At 34.2% G+C, this 18,050-nt stretch overlaps 1 protein-coding gene across 6 annotated transcripts in view; it reads left to right on the forward strand.

Moving 5' to 3' along the window:
• The window catches only part of MED25 (Mediator complex subunit 25), a 247,691-nt gene that overhangs the window by 131,845 nt on the left and 97,796 nt on the right, over positions 1 to 18,050 (forward strand). For all 6 annotated transcript variants that reach the window (XM_069840860.1, XM_069840862.1, XM_069840861.1 and 3 more), the window contains one exon: positions 17,714 to 17,876. In XM_069840860.1, coding sequence (XP_069696961.1) covers positions 17,714 to 17,876 — 163 coding nt within the window. The remainder of the gene's footprint in view (positions 1 to 17,713; positions 17,877 to 18,050) is intronic.

Raw genomic sequence — 18,050 nt, forward strand, 5'->3', positions numbered from 1 at the left:
GAAAATATTTGGGGCTAAGCGGGATGAAGTTACAGGAGAATGGAGAAAGTTACACAACACAGAACTGCACGCATTGTATTCTTCACCTGACATAATTAGGAACATTAAATCCAGACGTTTGAGATGGGCAGGGCATGTAGCACGTATGGGCGAATCCAGAAATGCATATAGAGTGTTAGTTGGGAGACCGGAGGTAAAAAGACCTTTAGGGAGGCCGAGACGTAGATGGGAGGATAATATTAAAATGGATTTGAGGGAGGTGGGGTATGATGATAGAGACTGGATTAATCTTGCACAGGATAGGGACCACTGGCGGGCTTATGTGAGGGCGGCAATGAACTTTCGGGTTCCTTAAAAGCCATTTGTAAGTAAGTAACCATCATATGAGCCGTTCAGAGCAAAAGTGGTGTAAGTAAAATTGGGTAATGAGCTTTAAAGTAAAAATCCCGTAAAATACAGTGCAAAGTAGCAGTTAATATGTCCTCCTTGCTATCCACTGACTACTAATAGTTTCAATAAATTGAATATTAATTGCTACTTTGTGCTGTATTTTACAGAATGTTTACTTTAACCCTTATTACCAATTCTTGTCTTACACCACTTCTGCTCTGAACGGCTCATATTCCACCTCCCTCAAATCCATTTTTATATTATCCTCCCATCTATGTCTTGGTCACCTCAAAGGTCTGTTTTCCTCCAGTCTCCCAACTAATACTTTATATGCATTTCTGGATTCTCCCATACGTGCTACACGCCCTCCCCATCTCAAACATCTGGATTTAATATTCCTAATTATGTCAGGTGAAGAATACAATGCAAGCAGAACGCACCCTTAACCTCTGTTCCTCTCTCAAAGTGAGAATCCAAGTTTCACAACCATACAGAACAACCGGTAACATAACTGTTTTATAAATTCTACCTTTCAGCCTTTTTTTAGAGCAAACTGGATGAGAAAAGCTTCTCAGGCATCTCCCATATTTATTCTGTGTTTAATTTCCTCCTGAGTGTCATTTATATTTGTTACTGTTGCTCTACGATATTTGAACTTTTCCACCTTTTCAAAAGGATATATTTCCAATTTTTATATTTCTATTTCGTACTATATTCTGATCAAAGACATACTTTGTCTTTTCGAGGTTTAGACTACTTCCAAACCTATCTCTTTACTTGCTTCAAATAAAATTCCCTTGTTTTCCCTAATATTTTGTGGATTTTCTCCTAACATATCACGTCATCCACATAAACAAGCAGCTGATGTAACTCATCCAATTCCAAACCCTTCTGTTATCCTGGACTTTCTTAATGGCATATTCTAGAGAAAAGTTAAAACGTAAAGGTAATAATGCATCTCCTTGCTTTAGCTCGCAGTAAATTGGAAAAGCATCAGATAGAAACTGGCCTATACAGACTCTGCTGTATGTTTCACTAAGACACATTTTAATTAATTGAACTAGTTTCTTGGGAATACCAAATTCAATAAGAATATTATATAAAACTTCTGCCTTAACTGAGTCATATGCCTTTTTGAAATCTATGAATGGTATAATACTCATTTTAATTTTTCTTGAATGCATCAGATGTAGTTTGATAATGATTTTTGTCACCAATATCTTCTGTCACTTTTTCTAAACTACTATCCATGTGAATATAATGAACAAAAAATTAATTTTATTTACATTATGTTGAAATATAAATTAAATATAACATTCCTTGCAACTTTATTGTAAAGGAAGGATCATTTTTTTGTGTAAATCTTCAGTTTGAAGTGAGAATGAGTGAGATTCCTATGATTTTGAGCAAATTTTAATGTTCCAAAGTCTTTAATTTTTCTGTAAATTTTGTGTTCTTTAAACCGAAATTACTAGCACTAAAATATCACAACACAACCTTAACATTCACTAGGAGTTGTTACCACCTCTTGGTCGAAAAATAGTTTGTACTCTGGTTGGTGTGCCTAAAATTAGGGAGTGAATGTCAATTTGCTGAACTGCTTTCCATTCCTTAAAAGAGCTATCTGAAGTTTACCCAGAACATGGAGAACTCGTCGAAGAATATAACATCCAAGCATATCCCACACATAATCAGTTAGATTGGAACTCATTGCAGGCCAGTCCAAAGTCACTATTCCTGCCTCTCCAGAAAGTGAAGCTCACCAAGCAGTGTAAGAGTCGAACATTGTCATGCATTAGTATGAAGTTCTGGCTGGTGTGGGGGATGTAGGGAATGGCGTGTAGAAGGAAAACTGTTTCATTATAGTTGCAATGTATATCAGTTCAGTATGGGCATCAGAGTAGTCACCCCACACCATGATGAAAAGTTTCAGGTAGCATAACTCTTCTCTGTCCAATGTTCATGCTCTTGGGCTATTTGTAGAATGGCTCTTCAGTGATATGGAGATAATTCTGGCCTCTGACAGGTCTTCTTGCAGTCAGATTTCGATGGTGTTGAACAACAACCTCATGTGTCAAAAAATTTAAGTGAAGAGCGAAAAAACATTTTAATAACTTGATAATAAAATAAATATATGACATAAGAGGATATTTAAACTTTTCTTGTAACATTTGTATCCATGCCTTGACTGAAGATGTGTTTGCAGGAGGTTCGGGAAGATTTCTTTCATAGAAATAAAGTGTAATCTCATTTTGTTCATTTTTTGACATACGAGGTTGCTGTTCAACACCATTGATTTGCTTCTTTTTGAGTCTTTTTCTCATGTCCTTATATAATGTTTACATTGCGATCTGTATCTCAAATCTGATTAGTGGAGCGATGTTTGCAATGGAGGGGGAAAGGAACTGGACACTCTACACCATTATCTCCAGGCTTAGTTGCTTCATGAGTGATGTCTTATGATGTCTTATTGGTGTCACTTATAAGGTTCCGGCCAGTCTTCGAACTGCTGACTAAACATACATACATACATACATACATTTCGATCCTGTTCAGTCAATTTCTCACATTCACTAGAATTAAATGGTGATCTCTCAAGACTTCCACAGTTACAAAGTAGTCATCTCTCGCCATTGTACATTAGGCCAAGTGGATCCATAATGCCTACATTGTGTTCCTATAACTATCTCACAGCTCGTAAAACACTTGTAAGACATTCCTGACACCTCTGCTACATAACAGTAGTTGCGTCCATTGTTCATGCAGAATCTTCAGTGCATAGTGGCATCTTTATTTGAACTTGAACAAAACTATAGTAAATACTGAATGACAAATCACTAAATAAGAATGATAAATCAGTAAATGAGAATGCAATAATACTACATTGTTATATCCCAGTAATAAAGGAAGTGTGCAGCTGTATAACTTACAGCTATAAAACACCAACACCAACAGTGGGTAATAGAATGCAGGAAGGTGATCTTCAGAAGCTGCATGTTTTCATATTCATCATTCATTCAAGGTTTAAACCATTTGGTTTGTTCCTATCTCATGCTCTGTCTAACCAGGTTAAAACTGTTTCGTACATCTCTGTGTTTATATTTGTAGGTCTGTTTGAGAAAGCTCCGGTCATCCATTTCATTTAAACATACTGTCCAATCATTTCGATATTGGTCACTTAATTTTAAATTGTTAGTAATTTATAGTTCTTAACGTATTTCCTCATTTCTTTTATGATCTTCTATAGTGCATCCTGCCACATGGTTCAGAAACCTCTTTTCAGTAGTTTCAATTTGTTGCATTTGAAGTTTTGTTAGAGTTCAGCTTTCGTACCCATAAAGTAACATTGGAATAGCCATAACTTTATAAAATTTTAGTCTTTTTCCCTTGTAGTTTTAATGTTTTCATATTTTTTCCTCAAGCGTGCAAACAAAAAGAATGGAGGCACAGGACTTCTAATGCATACCATGTTACTTTTTCTGTTTCTGTGACTTTTTTCCTCAAACAGGTTTGAGGACCAATGAAAAATTCTCTCTTTAAATTTTCGTTCATTCAACCCCATAAACTTGTTTCTTAAAATATTGAAATCCACTCCCTCTTTTGTCCATTGTTTTAACAAAGCTTTTTATTGAGTCTAACTTGACATGGAATGATCTATAAATGTGTGGTACTGGACACCTTTTTTCTTTGACACCGAACTTTTTCTTAAAGGCCACTCATTGAATTTGTAATGATTTTTATCCCAATTATTGCACTGACATAAAGAACAACAAAACCTTGTGTATCCTGGTTGCATTCGACTTATGAATCCAGTGACTTTCAGGTCCCTAAATATATTGTCTTGTATGTTCGGAACTGTTTGCAGATTTCGGGAGAATATCAATGGTCTGATGTCTTTCATGTTAACATTGTAAGCCACTCATACCAAGGCATAAACATTTCCATTGTGTAGTAATGTGGCTTTTAGATTTTAGACTTCACTTACCGGAGTCTATGAAGAGATGCCACTCATCAGGAATATCCTCCCTACTGAAGTCCATTATTTACATCACTATAATAAATAAGTTCACCTATTTTAGAAAAAAAAAATGATTACAGAATGTGATAATGATTTTAATAGGATATACTTCAGTACTCAGTTGTAGAAGATGACATCTTAGTGGTTGAGAACCTAATAGTTGAGTTGGACTTTTGTGAGATTTGTGTGTCTTGTAATTAAATGGGGCTTTTCGAATTTATAAACTAGATCATTCATTATCTTGTGCATGCGTGTGCTGTAAGCTTATAGTAAGAATCTTATGGTTGGGTTATGTAAGCTAGCTAGCTACAAATGGAAGACTAGCGAGGAAGAGAAATTTCCCAGTCCATATCTTTCTTCTCCTCAAGCATAGGTAGGTTTCATGACACAACAAATGGTCTATAGTACCAGTGTGCCTGTGTCTATGTGCATGTTGAAATTTGCTGTTTTTATTAAGAATACCAACTGTAATATTGATGTGAATTTTTTTACTATTCAACACTGTATTTCACACACCATCTCAAACAACAGAAATAACTAAAATGCTCTCTCAATATCACTCAATAAAAGAATCGTATTCCAATGGATACCATCCCATTGTGGAATCCTGGGAAACGAGAATGTGGATGCTTTAGCAAAGAAGGGCAGCACTGCTACTTACAGACCTGTTACTAAATCTATGTATTACTCTGTGAAAAGATTTATTAAATCTACATACTTAGACTTCAACAAACAAAATTTGATAACACAATCCCAAGGGAAAAAATGAAACTCTCTGCATCATAATCCACAGTTAATTCCCGATTTACCACGAAAATCGTCTGTAGCTGCATTTAGATTGGCAACAGGCCATGATTGTTTGGCCAAGCACCTGCATAGAATTGGAATATATCAGTCCCCAAACTGCCCATTGTGCAACTCAAACCAAGAAATGGATTCGGAACACCTCAAAATCTGTGCTTCAGTGGCTGACCATGATAATATCTTTGAAAAATATTGGAGTGCAAGAGGTCAAATGATTTTATTGTCAAACGTCTGGCATTAGAAAACAACAACAGTAACACTGCATTTCATCTAATATTCATGTTCAGTGTTGCCAGACTAGCAACCCTAAAATCCACCCATGTAACAACCAAATTCCACACATGACTTTAGAATAAATTTTTTGTGCGCTATAATCATGCAGTATATACAAGTATGTTAATTATTGTACTGTACTTACATAGCTTTCTGAAACCAATGCCTGATTTAGTGTCCCTCCGGTATTCACACGTTTATTATCGCTATAGTACTTCTAGAAATTCGCCTGTCTTTCATTGTATAAAAATTGTTTGTATATAAACTTATGTATGTATTACACATATATATTATTTATATATTTATTTATATTCAGTATTACTTGTTTAAATATAGCGTATATTAAGCAATTTAATGTTAGGTAATAGAAAATATATTTGTTATGGATCGTACATGGAGCAGTAAGTGAGACAGGGAAAATCAGACAAGTGACTGAGCTTACTGTTATTTCTTCACCCACCATCTCAACATGACCCATAGCAGTAAAAAGTTATTCTTAAGCTGACACCATCCCCCTCAAGTTCACTGTCAAGCACCTATGTGAGTCCTTGAGCAGTGTCCAGCATTGACTTGTGAATAAGAATTTTGAAAATCCAAGAGAAAGTCTACACTAGAAGCCATAATTCTGGAAACTTCGTGTGTTTGTACTGAATTATCATAACATCTGTAATTTATTTACACATTAATACAATTTAAAATTACTCGTGACTGAAAGCATCAAACATTGTCTATTCAATTTTTAAAGAAAATACATAACTTTATAACAAAATGTGTATGAAAAAACATATATTAACAGATTAACACTTAGAAACACTTTCGTGTTAATTTTTCATTCTCTCTAAACCCTACATTCCAAGCGTTAGTACTTTGTGGAATAACCTTTTTTTTAATGACAGCATCATTTCTGTGGGGCATAGAATCCACTAGACGTTACAGTTCTTCCTTGTTGTTGACCCAAAACCAGCTATGGATAATGGCTTCAATCAATTGAATTTTGTTGCTGGGATTTTTTTTAGACACTAAATTTTATAACCTTGACCGCAAGTTTTCAATTGCATTAAGGTCAGGACTATCCTCAGGCCACTTTAACACCTTACTTTTCATTCATTCATTCATTTATTTTATTCCATAGATCTTACATGAGCAATGAAGCTTTAAGATGTGGAACATGTCAACATTTTACAATATTACAATTACAATTTTTACAAATTTTTATAGTTTTACAATTTAGTAATTTTCTACAATTTTTACAATTTTGTACAATTTTTTTATATTTCTTTACATTTTTTTTACATTTTGGCGAGATGTAGTGAGATGAGATGAGGTCCGAGGATTCGCCAAAATATTACCCGGCATTTGCCTTTTCGGTGGGGGAAACCTCGGAAAAACCCAACCAGGTAATCAAATCAAAGGGGGTAATCAAATCAAAGGGGTTGATGTCAAGGACTCGCCATAGACCATCCGGCTTCAGTCCCACGGCTGGGGAAAACCTCCGAAGAAACCAAAGTCCAAAGGGGGGTCCAACCCAAGCCCGAACGCAGCTCCGGATCAGCAGCCCAGCGAGTCTGTCGACTGACCAACATCGATGGCTCTACTAAAAGTATACAATACATAGCCAATCAGATTATTAAATTTACAAACGCAAACGATCATTCATAAGTTGAGCTATATTATAATACAAAACAATTTAATTAAATTTAAGGCATAAACAATTCAACCAGTTGTGATATACAGAAATTGATAATACATATCATGCAAACTACTTCAAATTACAAACACAAACAATTTATCAGTAGAGCTATATAGATTACTATTCAATTTAAAGCATATACAATTCATCGGCCAAATCTATACAAATATATACAATACAAAGTAGCATACTTTCATTAAGCTATACAAATTTGTGCAATTAATATCAAGTAGATTAATTCAATTTATAATCATAAACAATTCATCAGTTGAGCTATACATATTACCATTCAATTTACAGTAGGTCTGTATACAATTCATCAGTAGAGCTACACTGACTAGTAATCATTTAAGAACATATACAATTCATCAGCCAAACTATACAAACATATACAATCAAATTAGTTCAATTTACAAACTTATTTTCGTTAAGCTATACAATTCATATGAAGTAGATTAATTCAATTTATAAGCTTAAACAATTCATCAGTTGACCTATACAGTATACTATTCAATTTACAGTACATACAATTCATCAGTTATGCTAAACAAAAAATACAATACATAGTAAACAGATTAAGTCAATATAAAAACATATTTTAGTTGAGCTATATAAAATTGTACATGTCATTTAAGTAGAATAATTCAATTCACAAGCATAAACAATTCATCAATTGTGTAGAAGGTATGAGTATGTAGAAATTTGGTTAATTCTTTTCTGAACCTTTTCTCATTGTTCTTCAAATCTTTAAGATAATTAGGCAGTGTATTGAAGACTGTTATACATGAATAGCGAACTCCTTTTTTAAAACAGCTTAGACTAACAGAGGGTAGATGAAGATCTGATTTATGTCTTGTATTAAAATGATGAATGTCTTCATTAGTACTGAATTTATCTTGGTTCTTAATATACAGCATCATTAGGGAAAGAATGTATTCACAAGGTAAAGTCAAGATTTCTAAGTTTCGGAAAATATTTTTACATGAGGTCCTTTTATGCACACCGGCCATTATTCTTATAGCTTTCTTTTGTAAAACAAAAACGTGTTTAGCTTCAGACGAGTTACCCCAGAGTATTAATCCATATTTCATTACAGAGTGAAAATATGCAAAGTATGACATTTTAAGTAAGTTTATATCACCAATAGTAGATAAGGATCTTAATGCATAACAGGCAGAGCTCAATTTACGAGTAATACATTCTATATGCGTTTTCCAGTTCAAGTGATTATCCAATTCTAAACCAAGAAACTTTGTGCTTATAGATTCTTTGAGATGAGTTCCATTTAATCGAATACTGTAGGAAACCTGAGCACTATTGTGTGTACTAAATTTGACTGCACTGGTTTTATCAACATTAAGTGCTAGTTTATTTGCATGGAACCATTCATTCATTAGATTCAGCACTGTATTAGAAGTGTTTATAAAATGATCGTATTGTTTGCTTGAAATAATTACACTTGTATCATCTGCAAATAAAATTACATGGGATGAATTGTTTATGGTCAAGGCTAAATCATTAATATAAACTAGAAACAACAATGGACCTAAAATTGACCCCTGCGGAACACCATGTTTAATATTTCTAAATTCTGAATAAGTAACTTTATGACTATTTGGTACATTTATTTCTACTTTTTGTTTTCTATTTGATAAGTACGATGTAAACCAACCCAACATCTCATCTTTAATGCCATAAAACTTCAATTTTTTTACTAATATACTATGGTCTACACAATCAAATGCTTTAGCCAAGTCACAAAAAATCCCACCTACATGTAGTTTCGAATTTAATGAATTTAGTATTTCATCCACCAAACTAAAAGCAGCATTCTCTGTCGAATTTTGTTTTCTAAATCCAAACTGTTCTAAAACTAATATATTGTTGGACTCCAGGTAATGATATAATCTATTATACATAACTTTCTCAAACACTTTTGAAAATGTTGTTAATAATGATATGGGTCTGTAATTAGCAATAGTACATTTATCTCCCTTTTTGTATATTGGTTTTACTATTGAATATTTGAGTCTTTCTGGAAAAATACCACATTGCATTGACAAATTGCATAGATAGCTTAACGGAGGGGATAATATTTCAGAACAAGCTTTCAGAACTTTACTTGGAATTTCATCATATCCAGAGGAATATTTTGTTTTTAGTTGTTTTATCACATGCATGATTTCTGCTGCGGTAGTGGGAATAAATTTGAGACCTAAAAACTCAGTGTTAAATGCATCAGTTAGGTAACCAAGTGCAGCATCTTCTGCACAATCTTGAATGTTTAAGTTCTGAATAATATTTATATAGAAGTCGTTAAAATGATTTGCAATTGATTTTGGGTTATCTATTTTACTATCATTGATTTTAATGCAAATAATATTTTCACTCTTTGAATATCGATTAGTTTCATTTTTAATAATATCCCAAATAGTTTTAATCTTATTATCTGAATTTTGTATTTTTTCATTCAGATACATTTTCTTTGCATCTTTTATAACTTTTGTCAAAGTTTTACAGTAATTCTTGTAGTAATTAAGAACATGAGGATCATCACTATTCCTACTCATTAAATATAGATTCCTTTTTCTAGCACATGATATTTTAATTCCCTGAGTTATCCACGTGTTTTTACTTTTACATTTTTTCACCACCTTGACTGGAAAACATTCATTGAAATAATTCGTAAATGTAGTGAAAAATGCATTAAATTTAGTATTAATATCAATGGTATCGGTACTATATACATTTTCCCAAGATTCATTTTGTAGACATGTATTTAAATGATGAAGAGATTCAGCATTTATAATCCTTTTTTTTATTTTTAGATTTACTGTTTTTCTGTTGAAACCAGTGCATAACACTTAGCAATATGGCATGGAGTACCATCCTGTTGAAATACAAAGTCACCACAATTTGGGTGTAAGTTGACAATGGATGGTATCAATTTCACTTCCGGAATATATATATTGTTTTTATTTTTTCGTGTTCGAATTCCCTTGAACAATCTAAAGTCTTCCTACTCCATTCCTGGACATGCATCCCAAGATCATGACAGCAACAGAATGTTCCATGGTTGCGATGAGGCACTCAGGATTCAAAGCTTCTCCATTTCGGCGGTGAATGTATTTGACTCCATCACTTTCAAAGATAGAAATCCTTGTTTCATCGCTCCATATCACTTTCACCCAGTCATCATTGGTTCATGATCGATGATTTTTTCACCAATTTACGTGATTTTCTTGTTGTCTTTTGTTGAGAAAAGGCTTTTTTCTGGGTGCTTTAGCTTTCAGGCCATTGTCAAATAACTTCCTTCATACAGTCTTCGCAGAAATACTAAGTCCACTGCTGTGTAGAACATTTTCTATGTCTTTATAGAAGATTTCCTTTGATCTTTCATTGCTAATCGACAAATCTGACTCACATCTCTTGGACTTAATTTAGGTTTTCTACCAGTCCTAGGTGCTGTTTTACAGAATTTTGTGGATTTGTATCTCTGCCGTACCTTTTCAATGCCCGACACTAGCACCATTACCAAGTTTTCTTGAAATTTTCTTGAATGTGTAGCCTTCTACTCGAAATGTGATTGCTCTACTTCATTTAGAAGGTGTCCAGTGCTTTCGTAGAGCCAGTGTGATAAAATTAATAATAAAGTTTGTGATAAAACAATTAGGTGTTAACTGAACAAAATGATAGAAACACACTAATAATGTCTACATTGTATGCTAACAGTACTCAACAATGCTCCTACTGAACAACAATAATCTTAACACAAAATCAACAACAGACCAATTTATATTACAGTAAATAATGGGAAATTATAATGAAATCTGAAATTAATATTTAGCCTAGATCTTAAATGACAAGAACACAATTTCCTACATAGTAATGATTATTGTTAAAATATTAAAGATTTAATGTAATATCTATATTATAACCCCAAAATTAACGAATCAGCTCCGAGTAACATTTAAAATTTTGTATTAATGTGAATAAATACAGATGTTATAATAATTCAGTACAAACACAAAAGTTTCCAGAATTATGGCTACTAGTGTATAAAGAAAGAGTCAAAAAGGTGAAAAAACCCAAGCTACCCCTACAGGGAAATGGTCTTTACTACCAGTATGTAATCATGAAAACTTTGTAACCAATTCAATAGTTCATAGCATAAATATGCATCAAAAATTATTTTCATACTCCATCAGCAAGTCTATCGTCCTATCAAAAAGGAGCGTGTTATATGACAGTAAAAATTTGTAATAACCTCCCTATCAATATAAAAAATGAAACTCAAAACATAAGATTATTTAGGGCCAAATTAAAGAAGTACCTAATTTCTCACACCTTCTATTCTATAGGTGAATTCGTTACATTCAACAACGCTTCATGAAATTGGTACTAAAACTTTGTGTTGTACTAGTAGAAATCTTCTGTATATATTTCAATTAGACTGAGACTATAAATTAAGACTTTATAGTAGTATTAAGTTTTTTGACTTGTTCTATATTCTAGCTGTGAAGCAATGTACGAATATCATTGAATGTTAATAAATACAATAGAATACAATATAGATTAAGCGCGGTTTAGATAATCCACCCATGGCTACTCGAGAGTCAACTCTACTGGTATTTGTACGTGTACATTCATTTTTTAATTAACTAAAAAATTTAGTGGTCCTAACTGTGAGAATTCCACACAAAATTCACACAGCAATCAAAATTTCACACACTTTGTGGAATTCTACACAGTTTAGCAACACTGTCCATGGTAAAAAAATAATATCCCTATGTCAAATGCTGTCACATCATGAACATTTTTATAGCTGGGGCGTATAAAAGCACTGGCACAGGGGTATTCTGGATATTTAAATACCCCTGGGTTTAAGGTTTTAACAGTCCTTGAAGACAAAACTGAAGAAAAGCCAGAATTCTCCATTAAACAGAAATACAGTGAAACCGTCTTAAGATATTAAAAAGAAAAATAAGTTATGCAGTTATGCAGGAAGACTTCTTAAAAGGGGACCCTGAAAAATTGGTTGTATCATGCAGTATTTCATCACTTTTGTAATAGGAATAATAATATTTTATTTATTATTATATTATTCATCACAAATACAAATTTAAATTATATATTTTATCTTATTATAATAAATTGAAGCTGGTACATTCCTGGAGGTGAAAGCAGTCAATCCCAAGTACAGCACACACTGCTTACAATTATGTTTTATCTTGTAGTGTACTAATCTAAGCTAATGAAGAATTTGTCTATTGTTGTTTGTTTGGCATCTTTTTTTATAGAGGTTGGCTTTAGTTCCCACAGACTTTTTGTGATATGCTCTAGTACATTGGCAATTCCTTGAAGAAAATGGTCATAAATGTCCAGACATGTCGAGACATGTTGGCAATGGTTTTTCGTCACCTATGTCATTTTCTTCCTTTCCTTATTCTTTGTTGTGATTTACCTCAACATGGCTACATAGCTGCTCTATATCTTGCTTCCCACGTGGTGGAAGAGTATCATTGGCTTCAACAAATTCTTTGAATGTGGATCTGGTTCTAGGTTTACTCCTGAACGTTGGATCTGGTATCAGGCTCACTCCTCCACTGTCATCATCATCATCATCATCATCATCATCATCATTATCATCTTCGTCATCATCATCATCATCAGTAGCAGCAACAGCATCTCCTTTGTGTGCAGTTCCAATTGCATGTCCACTTCCATACCTTTACAAGCATCTTTCCACCTTCCTCTCATTTCATCTGTCATCTGCTATACAGTAGTTAAAAATAGCCTGGAATGAAGTCTTGGGTGTAGTATGGGTTTCCAATGCTATATTGAAAGAACTTGGGGCTCCAAACTCTGAGGCTGCTCAAGTACTCCTCTGGGAATTGAATCTGGCTCGTCAAGTACTCCTCTGGGAATTGAATCTGGCTCTGTCAGGACAGAGTTAGAATGGCCCACCTGTCAGCGTCGTATTCACGAATGCCACCCAGGCCACCTGTTGAAGTTGGACAATTGTCGCATATATAGAGCACCACAAATTGTTAATTTTCATCATGTCAGACAAAACGGGATACACAGAAACTATATACAGTGAAATGCCAGTATAACGAACTCAAGGGGGTACTGTAATTATTTTCGTTACAGTGAAATTTAATTAAACCGAAAATTGATTAAAATTTGCCTACAAATTGTGTCCCATATTATGGAATAACAGATACTGTACCTGGGTTAGATTATACTGTATATCAATATTATATTGCAACTTCAATAAGAATTGATGCCTTAGGGCTAATTATAATTATGTATATCCGACAGCTGAATAATTATTCTTGCATGGTATTCATTCGTCATGGCCTTGTTAGAACCAAAAATTAAGTTTTACAGAGAAAAAAGTATGTTGAACAGGATTATGTAGGTTAGGTATTGTTACATTTACAGCAGAGGCGGCTCTACAATAAGAACTGCAGAGCTGCAGAACTGCCAATTATATGGACCTGTAAAATAAAAAAATGTAAAACATGCCTTTATGTGTACCCTACTTCGTTTCATTTATATTTCCAATTAATTCTCCTTTGATTCGAGATTTTACTGTCTGTAGGAGCCTTGAACTGTTACAGAATTTTGTCTGTAGTGTACTTTTCGGATTTGTGCTCGGCAATTCCTGGACCTCAACGTAGGGTAGTCGCTGGCATAAAACTGGTTTTCTTCGCCACCCCGTAAGACAGCATTAGAGCTGCAAGTGACGCAGCTAACCCTCCCAATAGTATACAAAAAAAAACCGCCACTACCCCCATCTCCTTATGGCCTATTTTAGGAGAAAGCGTACACTGGGCACTGAGCTTACTTTCAGTACATATGTAAGTACAGTTCCAGTGTCGAAGTAGATTGTGTTACAGTGCTGTGTGTAGTGTGTTTTGTCGGTTTTGTCAGTGCTTCAAAGTGTAAGTTTTGCTTTAAAATGAATGAAGTGAAAAAACTTATCCATCAACCATTTTCGAAATTAACACATGAAGAGAAATTGCATGTTAAAGAATTAGGACGTCCTACACCAAATTTGAATATTGAAATTTCTGGAAAAAGTCGAGGCAAATCATATATTAGGCATTTTAATACCGAAATTTATAACAGAAACGATTGGATTTGTGGTTGTGCTCATGAAAACACTCTTTTCTGTTTCCCATGCCTTCTGTTTGGAGGAGAAAATTCATGGACAAAAACCGGAGTGAAGGATTTAGTTCATTTGTCAGAAAAAATAAAGAAGCATGAAAATTCTAAAACTCATTTGAACAATCAAACAGATTTGTCTCTGTTAGGGACATTAAATATTCAAACACAACTGGATTCTGCATATTGGGCTAATATTCAGAAGCACAATGAAAATCTTTCTAAGAATAGATATGTTCTATCTAAAATAAATAATTGTGTGAAATTCTGTGGCGCATTTGAGTTAGCGATGCGAGGACATAACGAATCGGAAGATTCAACAAACCGTGGTATATTTCGGGGTTTGATTGACTTTACCGCAGATTTAGATCAAACTTTGAAAGATCATTTACAGGGCTCGTCGCAATTCAAAGGTACTTCAAAACAATTCAAAATGAATTGCTGGATAGCATGTTAGCAGTTATTCATGAAGAATTGTTCAAGGAAATTAAAGAAGCTCGTTATATTGCGATAATGGCAGATGAAACAACGGACACTGCCGCAAAATCACAAATGGTTTTAGTCCTTCGTTATGTTAAAGATGGAGTACCAGTGGAAAGGTTTTGGAAATTTCTCTTACCACCAGGACGTGATGCGGAAAGTTTAGCACAAACCATCTTAACGGAAATTCAACCAGTTATTGAACCACAAAAATTAATTGCGCAGTGTTATGACGGGGCTAACGTAATGAGTGGGAAACATGGAGGGGTACAGCAAAAGATTAAAAACGTGTATCCTGCAGCTCATTTCTTGCACTGTTATGCCCATCAAATAAATTTAATAATGCAACAAGCATGCTCACAAAATAGTCAAGTTAGGATATTTTTTGCAAATCTGCAAGAAATCCCAGCTTTTTTTTCACATTCTCCTCAAAGACTTGACGTCCTTGACAAAAAAGTGAAAAAAAAAGAGTGCCACGATCCGCACCCACCCGTTGGAATTTTAACAGTCGGACAGTCTACGTGGTTTATGAGCATCGGGAAGATCTTCTAGAATGCATGATAGAAATACAGGAGGAGTTCACTCAGCCGGCTGTCATAAATCAAGCTTCCTCTATAGAAAGAATGCTGCATAACCAGACCTTCATTTTCTGGCTTACCTTTTTCCACCACCTAATGCCTCATGTTGATATTTTGTATAATCAGCTGCAAACAAGACAGACTGATCCTAATTTTGTAGAACAAACATACAGTCATTTGAAGATAGCGTTGGCAAAGTGAGGGAAAATGTAAACAAGATAATTGAAGAGGTGGGAGCATATCCTTCCAATTCCGAATCAAAACGAAGACGGAAAGATGACACGGAAGACAGTCGCCGTATTGCGGCAATAGAAGTATGCGATGTAATTACTGTCAGTGCGAAAAGCCGGTTTAAATCCACAGGTCATTTGGTAGCATCTTCTTTGCTTTCATCATCCCATTTCGAAATTTATTCTAAAGAATTTCCTTCGAAACAACTGACCGCAACTATCCAACAATATCCAGGCTTAAAAAAAGATCGTCTGCAAACGGAATTGTCAATAGTGTATATGAGGCCAGATTTTAGAAATATTCAGGGTGCTACACCGCTTCTGAATTTCTTTCTAAGAAATAATTTGAAGGAGAGCTTCAGAGAGACAATTAAGTTGTTGGAAATCCTCATAACAACCCCCATGAGCACAGCCGAAGCAGAACGCTGCTTCTCTACGTTAAAGAGAGTTAAGACATTTTTGCGAAGTGTTATGTGCCAGGACAGACTGAACGCGCTAGCAATGCTATCCATTGAACGTGACTACATTGGAAGTATTCGCAACTTCAATGACAGGGTAATCGAGAACTTCGCACATCAGAAGGAAAGACGAATGGAGTTTATATACAAAAGATAAGGTAAGAAATGCATGGCTTTCAAAATTATTATGTTCTTACTCAACATTGTTATTCAAAAGCTTTTCTTTTAATATAGATTGTGTTTATCACACAGAATTAGAGATTTAGGCTATATCAATGTCATTCTGATTCTTAAAAAATTGGTATATTAACTTTGCTGCTAAACTCCAAACTACGATGCACTTATCTATAGCTGTAAATTATTTCATGCAGAACTGCCAACTATTTTAACTGCGGGCCGCTACTGATTTACAGCCTTCTTGTTGAATCGATTTCTCGAAATATTATGATCTAAGAGATTGGGTTCTGAATCGATGACTCGAAATATTAGTTTTGAGATTGATACAGTAATACATATTATTTTAACAGTTTGACTTACCCTACATATAGTAAAGAATAAACCACTTATACACAGCACTGTTCACGTCTTCATTGACGGCACTTCTTATCTTCTTTCTTTGAGGTTCATTTGCGTCAGATTCAATACTTTTCTCAGTTTTTACTCTCTTTGAAAAATATTGAAAATGTCGATGCACTTACACCATATTTTCTTGTGACTTCGCTTTTCTTCTCTCCTCTGTTTACTTCTTCAATGATTTTTCTCTTCTCGTCTAGCGAAAACTGCTTTCTTGTCTTTTTTTCTGCCATACCTGCTTCTTTACTTCTTTCCTCAACACTGTTTAGGTACAAACTACCTTTGAAAGTTCGACTTTATTAAACCATTCCATTTAAATATAAATTGAAACTATGGAAGTGCGTTCAGAAAACTCACTGAAAGCAAAGGTGACCAATGCCTAGGATAACTCATTTTATTTTCTTTCGAATTCATTTTAAGTACCTTTTAATTGCTTATTAGGCCTAATTTCGTTAAAATAACATTTTTTTTTGTTGTGGGATGAATTATTATTATGTTAAATTGAATAATTCGTTACTTATGCGTTCTTTAAACTGAACATTTTTAACATGTAAATTAATAGTAAAATGGGTGGGACTAAATAATTCTTTCGTTATTCTGAAAAGTTCGTAATTGCAGTGTTCGTAATAATGGCATTTCACTGTAATACACTAATGGTCCAATTTGAAGAGCGACGACACTGCTTGCAAATACTGTAAATGTTCAACAAAACCATTATCAAAAGCACTGTAGCTGCTGCAACACTGAAAATTCAGTTCATGTGTCTACTTTAAAACTGCACTCAGCATGTAAAGTAGTCGCAATGTGAGAGTTCCATAACAATTTGTACTAGCGTGACACAAAAGTAGCAACATGTGAAATAATTAGAAAAGCAATGTTGCATTATAAATAGGGGAGAGAAATTAATTTAACTGTATGAACTAAAAGTGGAACTACGAAAGAGAAATATTTGATTTTATGTAATGTTTATGGAATAATATTTATATATAAACGTATACATATAATTGTGGGACCAAGAAACCTTAGAACCATTGTTTTTCTTTCAGAAAAGCTGATTCCTGGCCACCAAAATTGATAATGCAACTTATGCCGAAACAGCTGATTGGAAACATTGGTGGTGCATACTTGAAGAACTCCAAATCTGTTCTTTTTCATCCACAAAACTGTGAGGCTCTTGAATCCCTCACCAAAGTTATGAGTTCTGGATTTGTAAGTTTCAGTCACTTCTGATATATTGAAAGTGAAATTTGACAAGTAAAAGGAATGCTGTACCAGGGTTCCGTTCATAAAATGTTACTCTTCTACTCGGAGTACACTCTGAGTCTACTCCAGCTGTTCATAAAACTAATTTCCTTGCTGTAGAGTTACTTTTTCCATTGTTCA

Source organism: Periplaneta americana, chromosome 12, assembly GCF_040183065.1.
Source record: "Periplaneta americana isolate PAMFEO1 chromosome 12, P.americana_PAMFEO1_priV1, whole genome shotgun sequence".
In the NCBI taxonomy this organism is placed as follows: domain Eukaryota; kingdom Metazoa; phylum Arthropoda; class Insecta; order Blattodea; family Blattidae; genus Periplaneta; species Periplaneta americana.